This window comes from Pituophis catenifer, unplaced genomic scaffold (genome assembly GCF_029215685.1).
Source record: "Pituophis catenifer annectens isolate HBS135680 unplaced genomic scaffold, rPitCat1.0.hap2 SCAF_1, whole genome shotgun sequence".
Classification (NCBI taxonomy): domain Eukaryota; kingdom Metazoa; phylum Chordata; class Lepidosauria; order Squamata; family Colubridae; genus Pituophis; species Pituophis catenifer.
The window spans coordinates 15648403-15668699 of NW_027256881.1; the positions used below are offsets into that span (position 1 = coordinate 15648403).

The 20297-nt window shown below is 40.4% G+C and overlaps 1 protein-coding gene across 3 annotated transcripts in view; it reads right to left on the reverse strand.

Annotated features, from left to right (window-relative positions):
• Positions 1-20297, reverse strand: part of CAMKK1 (calcium/calmodulin dependent protein kinase kinase 1) — a 145294-nt gene that overhangs the window by 52401 nt on the left and 72596 nt on the right. For all 3 annotated transcript variants that reach the window (XM_070932093.1, XM_070932092.1, XM_070932091.1), the window contains exons 3-4: positions 6754-6801; positions 1054-1107 (exon numbers count right to left, since the gene is read on the reverse strand). In XM_070932093.1, the coding sequence (XP_070788194.1) occupies positions 1054-1107; positions 6754-6801 (102 nt within the window). The remainder of the gene's footprint in view (positions 1-1053; positions 1108-6753; positions 6802-20297) is intronic.

Here is a 20297-nt window from a genome sequence, read left to right on the forward strand (position 1 = left end):
CCCTTAAGTTTTTATATTGATGATATTTCAGAACAGCATTCTTCAACCTTGGCAAATATAAGATGTGTGAATTTTCCACCTTCCCCAGCATGTTGGCTGGGGAATTCTGGGATTTGAAGTCTATACATCCTAAAGTTGCCATAGTTGAGAAACAGTGTTTTAGAAGAATGTAACTACTTCTCGGCTCCTTGTCACAAGTCCAAAATTATTTTGCTTGTACATCAGTAATTGTAAAAGTATGCAATAAGGGGTGTGGAAAAACCAGGGGGAGACAGAAATCTAACTATTCAAAATCACAATGGTTCCAGAAGGGATGAGAAGCTCTTGCAAATGATATGTATGTGATAATTATGGGATTACTCCAAAGTGGCAATAAATAGAACATGGAATTTGTGTCAATTTGAAAAGTGCCTTGACAATCGGAAAACCATGGAAGAATTCACCAGCTGTTAATTAATTACGTAATCCTGTAGGCAACCATAAAATTCAATTATATTTTCCTTTCCTTTCCTTTCCTTTCCTTTCCTTTCCTTTCCTTTCCTTTCCTTTCCTTTCCTTTCCTTTCCTTTCCTTTCCTTTCCTTTCCTTTCCTTTCCTTTCCTTTCCTTTCCTTGTCCTTAAAAGGACCAATGGCAAATTACTTGCCAAAAAGGAACTTTTTCAGGCAGTCTTCAGGAGTGGGGAAAAAACCCCTGATTCTAAGGCACAAATAAACCAACCAAAACAAAGATGGAAAATAAGTAAGAAAGAAAAATAAGAAAGAACATAATGTTGTCCTTCTTTCTATTGAGTAATCATTCTTTTACTTTTCAAATATTGTTAAATGACTCAACAAATCTGGAAAGCCATTTTGGGTGGGAGATTATTGTTATTTCAGCTCAAAATGGAAATGGGGAACATTTTCAGCAATTAAAACTATAATGTAGGCAACCTTCCCAAGCTGTTATCTCTAACTGTGTAGGAATTCAAAGGTATCAAATAAAATGTCCCATTATTGTCCCATCTCAGTCTCATACATGCAGTAATGGATCAGGAGAGGTACTTGCAACTTACATAATATTGATCATCATTTTCATTGTAGGCCAGCTTCACAACTCCGTAGGAACCCTAGAAATAAACACGCAATCAAAATCACTGGATTGGTTTCATTGGCGGTTCCCTAGGTGGCTCAGTGGCTAAGATGATGAGCTTGTTGATCAGAAAGGTCGGCAGTTCGAATCCCTAGTATAGTTCTGCGTGAGCATGGGGTTGGACTAGATGACCTCCAAGGTCCTTTCCAACTCTGTTACTGTTACCTGCTCCAGGGAAAGATTCAGTCTAAAACTTTTCAAGATGGAGATTGTCCTTATAAAACCCATTCCCCACTGCTTCTCCCTTCCATCTGGCATTTTTTTCATTCCCCCACTCCTTGCTTTGCAGATAGATTATGGAACAGGGTGGGCAAGCAGATTTTGAATTTTTTGCAGCCTCCCGCCCCCTCAAGCCTTTTCTGGTGGTGATCTGAAATATCGGGGAACATTTTTTTCCTACTATAAAACTCCCAAAAATAGACTTTATACATTTCTTTAAAAAAAAAAGAATAAGAAAAACCACGATCATTTCTCATTCAAAACTCAGAAAAGTCATTTTCCTGCAATGCATTTTGCATCTATGCACACCCAATCATCCCTTGAACTCCCCCCCCCAAATTTCCTGCAGCTTCCTAGTTATATAGTATTTTATTAATTTATAATCAGACATACAAAGAGAATACAAAAGTAAATATTAGGGAAATTAGGGAAGGGCAAAGGGAAGTGGATAGTGGGAGAAAGCAAGAGAAAAAGAAAAAAAAGGCATTGACTTCTGACTCCATTGGTGCAGTAAAATAAGGCATTAACATCTACCCTCAATTTTTTACTTTTTCATAATCATATAAACTAGCCATTTCTATAACAACAAATCTATCCAATCAGTAAAAACCAAAATCAAAAATTCATTTTCCTGCAATGCATTTTGCATCTATGCAAACACACACACCCAAATCATCCCTTGAACTCCCCCCCTCCCCACAAATTTCCTGCAGCTTCTAATCACTATAAAAATAATCTGGTCCACTGGTCCACTTCAGATGGACATTGCTTTCTGCTTGGGTAAGGAACTGAACTGAAATACAGCAGTGTGTTTGGATGCTGTCATCCAGCAGAACAAGGCTGGGGATCTGTTTTTTATCTCTGCCAACCTTTTAGGCTGCCAAAAACTGCTCGGTGCTTAGAAGTTGTTGGCAGCTTTGCTCTAAAATGTAGTGCTATTAAAGAAGATAATTTCTCTCTCTCTCTCTCTCTCTCTCTCTCTCTCTGTGATGGTTGTACCCTTCCATTCCTGATGCCTGCTGTTTATTATTCTCATTGAATGGAAGGGTAATAATGCAAGATGGTCAGACCTATTATTCTCCTCCAGTCAGGAGGAGACTGTGTTTTGTCTTTCTTTCCCCCATCTTTTTAAACCTATATGTCACCTATGTATTTGGTATGGGGGGGGGAGTAAAAATGCAGGCCATAAAAAGGGATTGAGCAGTCCAATCAGCTCCATATTAGCAACATCAATAGCACTTAGATTTATATACTGCTTTACAGCACTTTACAGCCCTCTCTAAGCAGTTTACAGAGTCAGCATATTGCCCCCAACAATTTGGGTCCTCATTTTACCCACCTCGGAAGGATGGAAGGCTGAGTCAACCTTGAGCCTGGTGAGATCTGAACTGCCAAATTGCAGGCAGCCGGCAGTCAGCAGAAGTAGCTTTCAGTACTGCACTCTAACCACTGTGCCACCATGGCTCATGTGATTACAAATTATCCTGAGCTGGTCCAGCATTTTACATTTTTGCAGCAACCCAATTCTACAGCTACTGAACATTTGACATGGGGGCTTTATGCATGAAACGTCTTGTACAACTTCTGAACATTTGACATGGTGTCCTTACGCAAGAAACATATGTTCTCTAGACCATTGAGGGACAGTATGAAAAATATATTGGACATTTTGGAATACTGTACTTAGAACAACATAATGAAAAATAAGCAGCGTTGGTTTTTCTGAATGCAGAAAAAGCCTTTGACAATTTGAACTGGACAAGCCAGCTTCCAATTCATTTTCCTCAAAACATACAGTGTGTATGTTTTGGCAGAAGGCAGTCATAGACACGGGCTCAAATGGGTGCACTGGGGCATTGAGGTACAGAGTTTGGAAATGGGGGGAGGGCGCGTGTTGGTGGTTTCAAGGCTTAAGACACCTTTTCTACCTCTTTAAAAACTCCCCCCTCCTTCAGTGAAGTCTAGCTTGGATTCTGATTATTCCACCTTTGGGATGCAGCTCTTAAAGCCTGCAAAAAGATAAGTGCACCTCACTGAGTTTATCATTCTCCTCTGGTAAATGAGATGTATCTCACCCACTCCACCCCCAAGAAAATGTCTCCATTTAGGCTACCACCTGTAACTCTGTCTTTATTACCAACCTCCAGGTAGGGAAACTATTCATCTTATTCACTCTAAAATGCCTTCCAGCTCTGGGACACTTCTGAATTGAGAAAACATTTAAACTACACCGCATCTGAATGGAAATAACCAGGCCCATTGGCATGGTTGAAAAAAGTTGGTCTTTTGAAGTTCCAACAATTGGCTGCATTAAAGGGATTAATAGTCTTTATATCATGTTACAACACTCTAGGCAGGCAGCCAGGGAAAATCCTCCTAGATGAAAAGTAAAGTGGAACAGTAATAATTACAATTCCAGGTATAATTATAATGATAATGCCAACCAATAATTATCATTTCCTTACCTGAGCTTTCTTCATGAAAAATGGGGGTGTTTAATACTACTATGCCTTCCAAAATTATTATTTGCATTTTTGAAGGTGGAAATGTTTATAAAAATGCTTGTCCCCTGATGGAGAATTAGCCCTGAAGCAAGTTTGCCTGGCCTTGAGTGGAAGATTTCCAGGCTATAACCTGGAAACTATTTTTAAAAAATTGAAAAGGCAATGGCAAACCAGTGATATTTTGCAGCTAAGCTTTTTGGATGTGTCTGTAAATTCAGACACGCACACACAAAACACACACACCAAACTCAACCTGGAAACTTTACTTTATATAATACAAACCTAAAGTTGCAGACAAATAGTTCTGAAAATGATTAATAATAGAATCAACAATGTGTTTTTGGTATTATTGGAACTAATATGGTACATATACAGAAATGCTATGATTATCTGCCTGTTTTTCTGTGTCAAATACTGAAGACTTTTGCCACTACATTTATACAAGTCCACTGATAGTGCTGAATGGACATTTGTCATTATTTTGCTTGGTATGTCATGCTTTTGTGTTTCTGTTTGAATCCATCTGCTAAAGTTAATATTAAAACTTCAAATCTTCTTAATTTCTGGTGTGTTTATGGTCTCTGGATCTTCAAAGAACCAATTGTCTGGCACCTGGCCACTGCCTGACATTTAGCAATGCAAGTATAAAAATATCTTGGTTCCAGCTAGAACACCATAGTGAAAGACCAAATAAAATATAAGTAGCTGTCAAGGTCATTGTTTTGAATATTAACACTATCTAGATAAATACAGTGATAAAGTATTGGACAGTATAATACTTGGAGGGCATTGAGTACAAATATCTAAAAAAATATAATAGATAAATCATAACCAGACTAGAAAGTAAATCATTGAAGTTTTAGAATAACTTAAAATAACTTTATTGTCATTTTGAACGTACACTAATTGGCATACGTTAAAATGAAATTTTGTTGCATACAGCTCTCAAAGGGTCACCACTTCCAATATATACTACATAAACATGACTAAATAAATAAATAAATACAAAAATATGCATATACCACATATATTATATGACACAGAGAAACAACGCAGTCTAATTCGGATGTATACATGTACATGGCAAGAAAAATAAATCTTGCAAGTTTACCAGATGGATGGCATAGGGAACAAAGCTGTTACAGAATCTGGTAGTCCTGCTAGAAATACTTCGAAACCTCCTCCCAGAGGGGAGTAACAGAAACAGACCGTGAAGTGGGTTTGTGGGGATCTCTAACAATGCTTTGAGCTCTAAGCACATATAAGCAGTATCCTGAATAACAGGAAGCATGTTTCCTATAATCTTCTCGGCTGTCCTTACCACTCTCTGTATGGACTTTCTATCTGAGGCATTGCTGCCACCAAACCAAAAAGTGATGCAATTTGTTAAAATGTTCTAAATTGTGCCTCTGTAAAAAGTGGCCAGGACAGAAGGAGAAAGACGTACTCTCCTCATCTGATGCAGGAAATGCAGACTCTGGTTTGCATGGTTCACTAAGAATGACGTGTGGAGAGACAAGTTCAGATTGTTAGTTTTCTGCACCCCCAGATACTTAATACTGTTGACAACCTCTAGATGTTTGAATGAGCTCTTCAGTTTATAAATATCAGTTTGCTGTGTGAGATGCATTTGGGAATGTTCTTATGACTACAAAAGAACTCTGGACTTGCAAAAAGTCTACTTTGCATCAGGGGAAGACTAGTACTTTATGGCTGATAAAAGAATATATGTTAAGATTGGAAATCCCAAGAGATTAAAAGTGCCAGTTCTCTTATGGAAGGAAAGGCTTCATCAGATGACAGACCAATCAAACAGACAGGTGCTGTTTTGATAGAATGAGAACTGGAGAGAGATGACTTGTAAAGGTAAAGGCAAAGGTTCCCCTCGCGTATATGTGCTAGTCGTTCCCGACTCTAGGGGGTGGTACTCATCTCTGTTTCAAAGCCGAAGAGCCAGCTCTGTCCAAAGACGTCTCTGTGGTCATGTGGCTGGCATGACTAAATGCCAAAGTCTGTTAGCTTCACACCAAAGGTGTTCCCTATTTTTATACTTGCATTTTTTACGTGCTTTCGAACTGCTAGGTTGGCAGAAGCTGGGACAAGTAACAGAAACTCACCCCGTTATGCGGCACTAGGGATTCAAACCGCTAAACTGCCAACCTTTTGATTGACAAGCTCAGCATCTTAGCCACTGAGCCACTGTGATGACTTGTACAAGATGACTTGTAGAGATGACTTTATCCCACCTTATCTTTTACTAGATATTTACTGAGCCATTTTGGGAAGAAAAATTGCCTGTTTGGCTTCTGATCACATAAAGGTAATCCTCGACTTACAGCAATTCATTTAGTGACCATTCAAAGTTAAAACGGCACTGAAAAAAGTGACTTATGACCATTTTTCAGAGTTACAACTTTTGCAGCATCCCTATAGTCCTGTGATCAAAATTCAGATGCTTGGCAACTGGTTCATACGTATGACCGTTGCTGTGTCCTAAGGTCATGTGATCACCTTTTCTGACCTTCTGACAAAGCAAAGTCAATGGGGAAACCAGATTCACTTAACAACTCGGTGAGTAACTTATCAACTGTATTGATTCACTTAACAACTGTGGCAAGGAAGTCGTATAATGGGGCAAAACTCACTTAACAAATGTCTCACTTAACAACAAGAAATTTTGGGCTTCATTGAGGTCGTAATTCAAAATATATGTTCAGTATTAGAACAAGCTTGCTCATCCTTGCACTCAAGAACCATCCCTTAGTCCTCCTTCCCTGGGTCCCAAGTCTAATGCCTATAGGTCCATAAATATCTAGCAAGCTCCAACCACAGCTAAGCTTTATGTTAGATTCTTTTATCTGTCCATCCCTGGGGTAGAGAATAAGGTGTTATAAACTTACCTTTCCTATTTCACTTTTCAGTTTGTATTGATTCAGCTGCACACAATCCTGTGGTTTAAAAAAAAAGATAAAACAAGTTAGCATGGGAGGGGGAAACAAAAAATAGAAAGTCTGAGATGTAGCTTCACTTCTCTCTAAGCTCCTCAAAATAATGAGAAGTGACAAATGTATTTTGGGACCTTACTCACTAGGGAAGATAAGATATAAATGTTTTTTTAAGCAGCAATGCTTCCAACCAGCTTCTATTAAAAAAAATTATAGCAACAGACAGAAGAGACGGCTTTGGATAAAAGAAGTTGCCGAAGTATGTTTCCAAAGGAGAGTAAAGTATCAAAAATCCTCCATTATTTTGTGTTTTTATTTCAACTTTTTTGGGCTTTAGAATCTGAGCAACTTTTGATTAAATTCAGAATCAAAAGCCAGATTGACTATTATTACTGGACAGGAGGTTATCCAAGAAATCTCAAGGCTGTTGACTAGACTGGGAAATTGAAAACACCATTCCGGAAGGTGACTATGTCTGTGTCAGGACTGCCATGCTGTTATGCCTGCAATGCTTCCCTAGATGCCAATCTGTCATATTGCAACAAGCAGGAAGGAGGGAGGGCATGGGGGGGGGCAGAGGATGGGGAAACAAAACTACTCTTCGTGCCATCCTGTGAGAGCCGCTGACTGCTCCAAGGTCACTTGATGGAATGCAGCACCATTCAACCCATGAAGCCAGAGATTGTTACCAAAACAATTTATTTGAATACCATTAGGAAGCCAGGGGAAAAGTTAACCAGCTGCTTTGGGCATGAAATTTCAGATCCAGCTTTGCTACACTGTAGCCACTTGGCTTTAGTAAAGTGCAGTGGCTAAGATGCTGAGCTTGTCGATCGAAAGGTCGGCAGTTCAGCGGTTCGAATCCCTAGTGCCGCATAACGGAGTGAGCTCCCATTATTTGCCCCAGCTTCTGCCAACCTAACAGTTCGAAAGCATGTAAAAATGCAAGTAGAAAAATAGGGACCACCTTGGTGGGAAGGTAACAGTGTTCCGTGCACCTTTGGCATTTAGTCATGCTTGCCACATGACCACGGAATCGTCATCAAACAGCGCTGGTTCTTCAGCTTAGAAACTGAGATGAGCACTGCCCCCTAGAGTCGGGAACGACTAGCACGTATGTGCGAGGGAAACCTTTACCTTTACCTTTTATTTTCGCTAGCTATGAGTTCAAGAGTCTTTCTTTCCTAATTGACCGACTGACAGTCTGACCACTTCTCTATTGCTGCTGCTGAGAAGATTAAATGGATGTCTCCAAGTAACTTCCTCCAAGTAACTTCCTCTGGGTCAGATTTCTTTTTCTGTAGTATTTTTACCCCAGCACAGGAGGTGACACACCAACGTCTGAAATACCTTGCATATGGAAGGGAATAAACAATTGAAGGAACTGAACATTAATAACCCACGGTTTTGGAATTAAACTTAACAATGCTACTAATCAAACTATTATCCAAGGGGAAGGGGATTTGAAGCAACAATTGAAAAATGGCGGCAAGGCAAGAGACAGGGAAAACATTTTATCCCTTTTTACAATAGACAAAAAGCTCAAATTTCATAGAAAAACAGTAAAAGATAACTGAACTTGATTAAGGCAAGATCTCAATTTCTTAAGTTACAACGGGGCTATTCCACATATATGTTAGGAAAACAACAATAGAACTCAGATATGAGGCTGTGAGATTCTCTCCCTCATTGGAATAACCCAATTTTGGGGATATTGGAGTTATTGTATTGTACATTTCTGATTCTACCTGCAACCAAAGGCTGGACCAAGTCATTTCCCTCCAACCTGGACTTTCTACAGATGTATGGACCAAGTGCCAGAATGACACTGCGGTCATTGCTCAGAATTTTAGATTCATGCACCTATAGGATCAAGAAAGCTACAGTCCAGTGGTGGGTTGCCCCCAATTCGGACCGGTTCGCAAGAACCGGTAGTAAAACCACCAGCAGGCCCCACCCACTGCCCCGGATGTCGTCATTGGCAATCTGCGCATGCGCAGACGCTTCGCATGATCCCATTGCGAACCGATAGTAAAGGTAAGTAGAACCCACCCCTGCTACAGTCGGTGATCTCCAAAGGCCCTTCAACTCCATGGTTTTATTTACCTATGATTCTATGCTGTTAGCATTAAATCTCTTGCAGTGAATGTGAAATAGGATTATAATTCTATGAAATGTGAATGACACCAGAAGGAACAATGGGTTCCTTTGAAATACGGAAACAGAATTCTCGGGAAATAATCATCACCCTTCCTGCTCTCCTCCCTGCCCCCTAAATAGCTACTTATAAACACTAAGAAGAAACCTTTTAATAGATAGTTTCTCAGCCTCAGCAACTTCAAGATGTGTGGACTTCAACTTCCAGAATTCCCCAGTCAGCTATGAACAGGGCCGGATTTAGATGAAAAGAGGCCCTAGGCTATTCCACTTATGAGGCCCTTTCACCTATAGTGAAAGTATAATTTTAATTTTGCTAACAATTTGAATGTAGGCCCCTCTTGATCTTGAGGCCCTAGGCTGAAGCCTAGTTAGCCTATAGGAAAATCCGGCCCTGGCTATGAATTCTGGGAGTTGAAATCCATATACCTTAAAATTGTTGAGATTGAGAAACAGGGTTTTAACATTTTCCTATTTCTATTGAAGAGAAAATGAATTCTTTGGCCAATTTTTGCTCCTTTCTAGGAGTGTTGTTGAAATTTTCTCCACATGGAACTGAGCGCTCGTGTCTTATTTTACAGAGGTACATGAAGTCTGCAGTGGGGCAAGAATATTACAGCATTCCATAAACAGCATTTCCAGAGTTTTCTGCTGCCTTAGGCAAATGCCAATATCGCTAAGTATGTCTAGTGTCAAATAATACAATTTGGGTTATGATGACTCATAATGGACGATACAGAAGTAAAGAAAATTTTAGTAGCTCGTTATGACTGTATCAAGCAATCTGATCACAGCCACAATTAACATTGCAACCGCCAACGTACAGGGTGGTCCTTGACTTACAACTGTTCGCTTAGTGACCATTTGAAGTTAGGAGGGAGCACTCAAAAAGTATTTACAACCTACTTCCGAAATTATGGGTGTGTGGATACTTCCTCCCATTGTCATGTGACTGCATTTTGGGTGCTTGGCAATCAGCCCACATTTACAGCCATTTGCAATGTCCCATAGTCATGTGGCCACAATTTACAATGTTTTTGCTGAAAACATATTCATTTACTTCTGGTTTTCAGCAAATACGGCTCATAGCTCACGGGTTTAACAACTGCTGTGTTTGCTTAATGACTGCCACAAAAAAGATCACAGAATGGGTCCGTCGTGTTGATGGCCTGCTTTATGACCATCATGACTTGTGACTGTAATGGGCAGGCTCCATTACAGTCGTAAATTGAGGACTACCCGTACTAATCAGGAAGTATATCCCCTTAAATAAAATAGCACTCATTTCCAAGTAAACAGCCATGTGCTCTTTGGAAAAGAAGGTTCAAAGGAACACTTCCTTTTAATTCAAATTCAATTTGAATTCAATTTAATTCAAATTACACTCATCTGGAACAATGTACATTATTGTAGAAAAGGCATTCTTCCTTGCCTTATATCCTTTGCAGGAAATGCCTTTCTCATTTGCTTTCCAGTTAGAAAGTCTCACCACCAGCCAATTAAACGGAACCTCTCTTGTTGTTGATGAAAATGCCTGTAGGTCACTAAGACAAATTACAAATAGTCTAAACTCTGAAACTCTACTTATTGTAGTATAGTATAGTGAGAGACCTATAATCTTCCAGATGCTAAAATAAATTTCATTATACCTGAGAACTTAGGATGCTGGCTGGAAGTAATGGAAGTTAGAATACAGCATCACTCTACAGGTTAGAGTTATAACTTGATTTTTTGGAATAGCCTTACTGGATCACTTTTTGACAAATTAAAAATGGGACTCTTGGTCAGTGATTTTTCCATTACTTGATTCTGGCTAAAATGGATTGCTTACAATTTAGATATTCCTAATTATTTCAAGGTGAGAGCCAATTTGTAGTAGTGATTCAGGCACTAGGTACAAACAGAAAAACTGTGAGTTCTAGTCCTGTCTTAGGTAGAAAGCCAGCTATGTGACCATGGGCCAGTCACCGTCTGTCAGCTCTAGGAAGGAGACAATGGCAAATATTTTCAAAGATCTGAAGAACTACTCCAGTAGCCTCCAAGAGTCAACACTGACCCCAAATATCAGGGTATTTTGTGAGTCCCCAAAAGAGATTACTTTGAACAAAACTGTTGTGCAAAGATAATATTTATATTATATGCACCTCTATCTAAGAAAGTTCCCAAACAGTTTTCTCTTATGTTATGCATTACAGTGCTTAGCACTACAGTTTCATAAACAAAATTGGTTTTTGGAGCATACAGTATGGGGGAGTTCATAAAAAACCTGTCTCCTTAAAGCTCCTTAAAGCAACAGTGTCTTTTCCTCAGGTTGTAGTTGCTTTAAAGAGTTGGCCCTATGGGAACTTTTTTGTACACCATGAAGATTTTTTCCTCTTTGAATCAGTGCTACAAAGCTTTACTTTTTATCTGCACAAATATGCATGCAAAACAATGTGAACAGAGAAGAGCATATATTGTATGTCCAGTGGTGAGATTCAGCCGGTTCGAGCCAGTTCGGGTGAAGTTAAATTGCTGGATGGCCCCTCCCCACCCTGCCCCTTCCAGGAGTCCCCACACGCCCCATTTTGGCTCCCAGGTAAGTGCAGGGAGGCTTACCAGGCCCAAAACGGGGCATAGGGGGGTGCAGCGCAGTCCCCCCCCAGCCCCCCCGAGAGTGAAATGGCCCATTTCACTCTCAGGAGACTGCAGGGAGGCCTAGTAGGCCCAAAACGGGGTGTGGGGGTGCAGGAGTCCGAGTGCTGCCTGTCACACTCCCTGATGACACCACCATGGCCATGCCCACCCAGCTGGTCATTAGGGCAGAGAACCGGTTGTTAAATTATTTGAATCCCACCACTGTGTATGTCCCAGGCCACACTGTTAGAGAAGGAAGTGTCTCAATTGGAGAAAACCTACTTTTTAGAAAACCATTCCTTTCTATGTGAAAGGGAGGAGGGTCTACCACGTTTTGAACATTTCCCTTCAACTGAGGAGTCTAGAAGACTGCAGCTCCTGATTGAGGAACCTACCCAGCTTTCCCACAAAGAAGAGGCTGAAGAAGAGCCCAAGAAAAAGAATCACAATAAACCAAAGAATAAAATATCCTATAAGCAGCCAGAACATCTTCTCGTCAACTAAAAGATGAACCAAAAAGGTGGAGTTAAAAAAAAAAACCAGCCTCACTTTTGATACATATATAGCTGTCATTTCTCATTTATAAATTACTAGCTGGATACCCGTGCTTCGCTACAAAACTATGTGACTGGGCATGATAAATTGAACTAACCAATCTAAGTAATTGGTTTATTACTGGAGTAATGCCTGGGTAGATTCCAAAATGGATGTCCCTCCCATTGTCATCATTACCAACAAAATATATCTGGAGAAATGAAGGCTGCTGCTGAGGCCCCGCCATGATACTCCCTAACCTGTGGTAGACCTGCCCCTGCACTTTGAATGTTGGCATATTTAGCTGTAGATGCCTGATTAACGTAGGGGTTATTAGATGCATACTTTTTTTACAGCCTCTCTATTGACTTCGGGATGACTTTAACAATACTTTTTTGCAGCTTCCCTTACTTGTGTTTTCCTAATAGCATCTGTAAATCTTTGCCTGCGTTTTTCCCCTCTATTCCCTTTAACTGGTGTTACAGTAGAAGGAACAGATTCGTCTGAACTGAGGAGGTCAATGTAAGAAGTGATTTGGGACTGGGACACTATGCAGGAGAAATTCGGTTCACAATTGGTTGGCTCAGTGGTGGTCGGTACTTGAAACTCATAAGGGAATATCTCCCCCACCGCCTTGAGTCCGGAAGCAGTTCCATAGGTGGAAGGCGTAGACATTTTGGGGAGGTACCGATGTTTAGTAATGTAAGGAACCCCAGACCACTCCTGAATAAGGAGTGGAACGTCTGCCAGTTTGAACTGAGGGTAACGGAATGTGAGGCAACTGGCAGTTGGAACTTTTCAGGTGGGGAGGGTGAGTAGAATATCTAACTTCTTAGCATCAGACATGTGAATATACTGTATATGAATATACTGTATATGACATATTAATGATCTGATGGTCATTTCAAAAAATCCTTTCTTAGCGAGCACCTAGAAGCCAAAAGGAACGTACGTGCCAAATTTCAAGTTTGTAGGCTTTAGTGTTCTGGAGATTTCGTGATTAGTAAGTGGATTTTGCTTTTATATATATAGATTTTATCTCCAAATAAATGGGAATCTATAGAGAAATGCCTGGAAAAAAATCTAAATAAGTCAGCAGGCTCGTCATTATCATTATCATCATCATCACCACCACCACCATCATTATCATCACCATCATCATTATCATCATGTAACAATATTGCCTATTCAGATATTGTTGACTGAAGAGAAAAATATAGTAGTCTGGCATGCCTTGGGTTACCATGGCAAAGGCTTGAGCAAAACAGAGATTTCATCCTCACAGCCACCTCTTAAAGTCATATTTTATGACCAACTGTGGGACTTTCCAACATGAACTTTATGTTCTCATTCATCTCTGAATCTTTCCTGTTTCCTATCTTTTTATCAACCAGAATGTTTGCGCAAAGTGTGGCGACAAGATAACATTGAAAATTGCTACCAACCAAGCCCTGACATTATAATGTTCAGGGACTGATACACATAAACAGAAGAAAGATAGTTATGGCTTAAGGTAACAATAAAACAGGTCTAGATTGAATGTTCTCATTGGTCAGCACCTGTCCTTATTATGTCTTTATTATGTTGCAATCTAAAGATCTGGAGTTGAATTGACAATAACATTTGCCAGTTTGGGCTAAAGTTCTATTCTTTGATGTATTTAGCAGTTGCAACAATGGCTGGCAGTGAACACAATAGACCCAACTGCCCTTTTATTGAACATGCTGGTATTAGGTTGATGGTGTTGCAATACGAAGAATTGAAGTGTAGTGAGACAATTAATCAAAATTCCTCCTGATTCATTCGATTTCAGAATGCTCTTCTGTGAGACTAAGACCATGGATGATATTTATTATGGCCAAGCTATTCATACAAAATGTTATCCACAATGTAAAATAAAGTAGGATTATTTCTTTGTATTATATGAGCAAGTCATATTGTAATGTGCAAGTCATATGTACAGTATGGATACATGTCACAGGGAACTAAAATGTGGCTGTAAAGTTCTGGGAGAGAACATTCAAATGGTATCCAAAAGAAACCAAGATAATGTCTAAAGGAAAAGGAAAAATCAACATCTTTAGAAGACCAGTTTGTATTTCTTTTGACCCTCTAGCATCCATATTAAAGCAGCTGCTGCAATCCACTCTCTGGCCACCTATGAGAATGGTTGTAAGCACTGTAAGCATAGAAGGGATCTGGAACTTTGATGTTCCCTGGAACTGGTTCCTAATTTCAGGCATGTTTTTTTAAAAAACAAAACACAGAAACATTTTTGAGCCTCTAAAGCAGAGGTAGGGAATTATGGCCCCTTTATGATTTGTGGACTTCAACTTCCAGAATTCCTGAGCTAGCATGGCTGGTTCAGGAATTCTGGGAGTTGAAATCCCTAAAGTCATAAAAGGGCCATAGTTCCCCTGCTCTAAAGCAGTGCCCCCCAACTTTTTGGACATCAGGGACTGGTTCGATGGAGAGAGGTTTTTCTGTGGACCGGAGGAGGCGTGGTTTCGCATGCTGCCTGCATCCCATGGATGGGGCTTCACTTATTTATGCGGCCCAGTTTCTGGCATGCCATGGCCTAGTGCCAGTCCATGGACCAGGGGTTGGGGACCCCTGCTCTAAAGGAAAAGCAGGCAACTCAAGGCCAAATCAGGCTCAAATGGTTCTGCTTATGGTTGCTAACACAGCTCCCAGTTACCAAACTTGTTCCATTTCTGCTGAGTTGACGTGGTAATACTTGCTTAACATGAGGTTTTTGTTTTTTTACAGATGCTTTGTCAACCAGCTAATAAAAGTCAATGGAGTATGGTTATCAGGAGGGAAAGAAAGCCTGTTCCTCTGATAAAGCCATTCACAATGGAGAGAAGGAACTAAAGAGCTGCAGCCCTATGTAATGCAGAAGCTAATCTATAGACCAGGGGTCTCCAACCTTGGCAACTTTAGGACTTGTGGACTTCAACTCCCAGAAGCTGGCTGAAGAATTCTAGGAGTTAAAGTCCACAAGTCTTAAAGTTGCCAAGGTTGGAGGCCCCTACTCTAGTCTAACCAAGGATTGTTGGATGCTTGACAGAACACAGGAATGGAGCCAGATGGCATACAAACAGAATCTGAGATCAAGGCTAGATCTGGAGCAATAGTTTGAAACAAGCCAGAGGTCAGAAGAGAACTGTGGGGAAAGCCACCAATAATTAAAATGAAAGAAAAAGATAAGCAGAGGAAAAGTAACACTACAGTAATGCAAGATGCTACACTAGGAGGCAGAAACAACAGTGGATCGAAGAACATACTGCAGGGTTTATAAACATCTGTCAACTCAAACAAGATGATACTGTAAGTCCTTCTCTCTTCCCTATCCAGGAGAATCTAATCCCCTCATTGAGAGGGTAATACAGTCCCAGGGTTTCAGCATAACTGCAGAGGAGCTAGACCCCACAGTTCAGCAGCTTACCACAAAAGGAATCTGAGAAAAAACAAATCTTGTATTGATTCCTGATTAGGAGGATCCAGTGAGGAAGCTGGCTGGCTGGACTCACTCCAAGATCAGAAGGTAGTTCTTAAGAACCTACGTGGCTTGCCATGTAGACTTGAGAGGGGACAAGTGACATAAAAATCCAGCAGTTCATCACACTTTCAACTGCACAATGGAGGCTGATGTTACATGGCTCTTTGGAGGAAAAAGTGAGGCCTCAAGGCAACTTGAAGAAATTGAAGAAGCAACTTGAAGTACGTGATCTACATAGCATGGTTACTTATGGTAACCAGTTAAAAGTAAATGGAGATTTTAAATGATTTTTAAAAATCATTATATCAGGATTGACACATTACAGACCAAACCCAGGCTATGCCTAAAAATTCATCTGATTGGGAGTTTGATTGCTCAGAGTTCGATATGAGTGGCTATATAAATGTTTTAAATAAATAAATGAAATACTTTTGTTGGCCTCAGCCCAAGAAGTATTTTACAGAAAAGAAATAAAGGGCAAAGAAAAATGGTTGACATATAAAGACTTGCTAGTAGAGGAAAATGGAGAGCTTAAGATGAAAGCAATAGAATAATTGACTGCAGAGGGGTTTGTATTTCAATGATTTTCATACGCACAATTAAGAGAAGGACTCAGGATAGATAAATTTTACCAGGAACAGAATATGATAAAACAGAATTTGAAAATGAAATGATGTTGTGATTGTCAAAATGCGTAAACGATTTTGTGATTGTCAAAATGCGTAAACTTTTTCTAAGATTTGAAATGGAAGAAAAGCAAATTAAAAATGTATGATAAAATGAGCCCCGAACTTTGACTAAATATTCAAATAGTTCAATGAGAGAGAATGTAGTTAAAAATTTGAAATTCACATTGTTCTACAATTTAAAAGAGAATTTGTACAGCACGATGCACACTGCTGGTATACAGAAACTGTCTAAAATGTATAAAGGTATTTCTAATTATTTTGGAAATATGAAAAATATCAAGGGATGTTTTGTTGTGCATGGTGGCCTTGTGAAAGAGCAAAATGATATTAGACACAAATATTGTACATATACTGATGCAGAGTTTTAAAAAATATTCAGAAGAAACTGGACCTGTTTTTATTATGATTTATGGACATCTGCTTTTATATAAAGCAACTGTAGTGGGAGTATTCTATGCATAGAGAAGAATACAAAATATCTACAATGGAGGAATGGACTGTGAAGATGGCTGAGTTTGCATAAATTGACTTAACATAACAGAATAACAGAGTTGGAAGGGACCTTGGAGGTCTTCTTGTCCAACCCCCTGCTCAAGCAGGATGCCCTATACCATTCTAGACAATTGACTGTCCAGGGTCTTCTTAAAAGCCTCCAGTAATGGAGCATCCACAACTTCTGAAGGCAAGCCATTCCACTGGTTAATAGTTCTCATTGTCAGGAAATGTCTCCTTAGTTCTAGGTTGCTTCTCTCCTTGATTAGTTTCCACCCATTGCTTCTTGTCTTTCCTTCTGGTGCTTTGGAAAATAGGTTGACTCCCCACTCTTCTTTGTGGCAGCCCCTCAGATATTGGAACACTGCTTGCTTGACTTGTTTGATAAAGGAGGGAACTACAATTACTTTTATAAAAGACTGGAAATCCTATATGGAGTTTTTGCTGAAAACTGATAAAATGAATTGGTGATTTTGGGATTTATTGATTAAAAGGATTGGTTTATGGGAAGAAGGAAACCATAGTATGCAGTTTGGGAGGATGGAGATGGTAATTACTGTGTAAGGAAGTGCTGCAAAGAAAGCTTGAAGTTGCTGCTTTAGACTTTGTTTTTTCTTTCTCTTGTTATCTTTCACTTTTGAAACTCCTGTATATTTTCTTTCTTCCAATACTTTTTCTTTTATGTGAATTTTTAAGCCTATGTAAACTCTCCTAATAAACATTTCTTTAAAAAAAGAAAATCATCCCATCCTCTGATTCCAACCTCTCATCCTAATGTTTTACTTCTTCTTCTGGCCTCCTCCCTGTCCTTGGTGAAATATGCGTGGAGGGTCCCATGACATATGGACCAAAGTCCGGAAGGTCAGAGGAACTCAAGTAATTCCCAGTAGTCTTTTCTTGAAGGGAATACTTCCTGCCAGTCAAAATGGGCCTTTTGGAGAGCTTCTTTGGTTCATGCAAAGGAGAGTTAAATCACAAGAAACAGCACATCAAAATCTAGCCGCTTTCAGCTGATGTAATTGACTCTCTAGCTCTACTACCACAGAAAATATGTCAACTCTTCCTTGCCAAAAAATGTGTCACTGGCTGGGTATGCAGAGGCTTCAAATGGCACCCACTTTTGCTGTTCCTTGTTTGCATCGTGCAGCGGGGAAACAGTCATCCATCTTCACCTTCAACTGATGAAGCCGGCAGTGCGTGGCATTGATTGATTTCATTTTGATTTTTGCCAAGATGAATAAATTACGTTGCATAATGATTGTAACCATAGCAGTATGGATATACTGCCTCTGGGAACTGACAATGACAAATGACTAGGTGTTGCTTTTGAAGGCATTCTTAGGCATCTGAAGGTTCTGGGAAGATTGGAAAAAAATTTGTCCAGGAAAGCAGACAATCTCCAATAAATACGTAATGTATTGTACATACATAATATGCCTGTCAAAGATTCTGATGATTTAGGTGGGGGCCAGGAAAGTTAAGGAATTGCAAACAGGCCAACTCTTGGATAAAGGAAATGTTTAAGTTATTTTTCCCTCATGAAGGATGGCGAATATACATGTCCCAGGATAATGTTATAGCAGTGATGGTTAACCTTTTTGGAGCTGAGTGCTCAAAGTGCACACATGCTCGTGCGAATGCACACACGTGTGCCAGAACCCCCAAAATGCAATGCGAGCGCCCCCCCTGCACATGTGCCCCCCCGCGCTCCGTTTTGGCTTCCAGGTTGGTGCAGGAGGCTTTCTGGAAAGCCTCCTGCACCAACCTGGAAGCCAAAACTGGGCATGGAAGCCAACCTGGAAGCTAAAACAGGGCGCAAGGTGCCCCGTTTTGGGGCTGGAAAGCCTCCTGCACCAAACTGCACCCCCCATGCATGTGCCCCCCCATGCATGCACGCACGTCCCCCATGCGTCCCACCCCCCACGCATGCACAGCAGAGACCTGAAGAGCAGCTGGCTGGTGGGAGGTGCGAGCGCGTGCGCAGTGGAGCTGGGGTGATGTGACAGCTAGAGTGCCTGCAGAGAGGGCCATAGGTTCGCCATTACGGTGCTATAGGATCCAATCTGGGTCAGTCACCAGGACCAGAGGTTTTGTCTTCTGAGCTTTGGACTCATTCTGGAGCCCATCCTTAGAGAACCTCTCTCTAGCAGAGTCCCAAAGGTGCTTTTTTCCATATTTTGGACAGAGAGGATCGCTGGGTTGAAAGAGGTGGCTAAATAGGCCATCTGTGTCAAAACTGAACAGCCCTCTCTCAATAGAGGGGGAGGGATACAATGTCATCTATCTCCAATCCACAACACAGTCCTTTCAACAGTTCCAAGAAGGCTCCAAACCTATTTGCACCACTCAGATGACCCTGATGACATAGATAAACCTCCAGGTGACTTTAATGACTTGCTAAAAGAATGCAAATGACCAGCTGTCTGTAAGGAATATAAATCCTTCCATTCTCCATCATCTAGTCAGAGCTGAAGAAGCTTCTTGGATGAGAAGTGAAACGTCTTCAAAGAAAAACCAGAAAGTCCAGTTGCCTCTTGGAAAAAAAGCAACTTTGGGACAACCATGATCTGGATGACTGAGAATCTCCATAGACATCTCTAGCAGAAGTGTGTGCTTTGAGCTATTCTGTGTGTGGTATTTATATGGTGCCTGTGTGTGTGGCTTTTTTCCCTGATCAGAGCAGATGTGCTCAATTTTTACTCATTAGTTTTGGTCGCCATGATGTAAAAAAGATGTGGAGACTCTAGAAAGAGTGAAAAGAAGAGTAACAAAGATGATTAGGAAACTGGAGGCTAAAACATATGAAGAACGGTTGCAGGAACTGGGTATGTCTAATTTAATGAAAAGAAGAACTAAGGGAGACATGATAGCAGTGTTCCAATATCTCAGGGGCTGCCATAAAGAAGAGGGAGTCAAGCTATTCTCCAAAGCACCTGACGGCAGGACAAGAAGCAATGGGTGGAAACTAATCAAGGAGAGAAGCAACTTAAATCTAAGGAGAAATTTCCTGACAGTTAGAACAATTAATCAGTGGAACAACTTGCCTCCAGAAGTTGTGAATGCTCCAACACTGGAAGTTTTTAAGAAGATGTTGGACAACCATTTGTCTGAAGTGGTGTAGGGTTTCCCTACCTAAGCAGGGGGTTGAACTAGAAGACCTCCAAGATCCCTTCCAACTCTGTTAGTCTAGTCTAGTCTAGTCTAGTCTAGTCTAGTCTAGTCTAGTCTAGTCTACTGTACTCTACTGTGCTGTACTGTACTGTACTTTACTCAAGACACCCTATGGCACTTTATTGGTTGGGAAACTTGTCAGCTGAAGTCCAACACATCTGGAAAGAATTAACAGTAGCCTGCTGTACAGCAATGTTTTACAATTAGGGCCTGTGGCCAAAAAAATAAATAAATACTGCAATGTGGAGATTCCTGCCCATCCAGCCCTCTTTCTTGCCATTCAGCATTCTGTTTCATCTCTCCCCTATAGGTTTTTCTGAAAACCTTTTAAAAAGAAA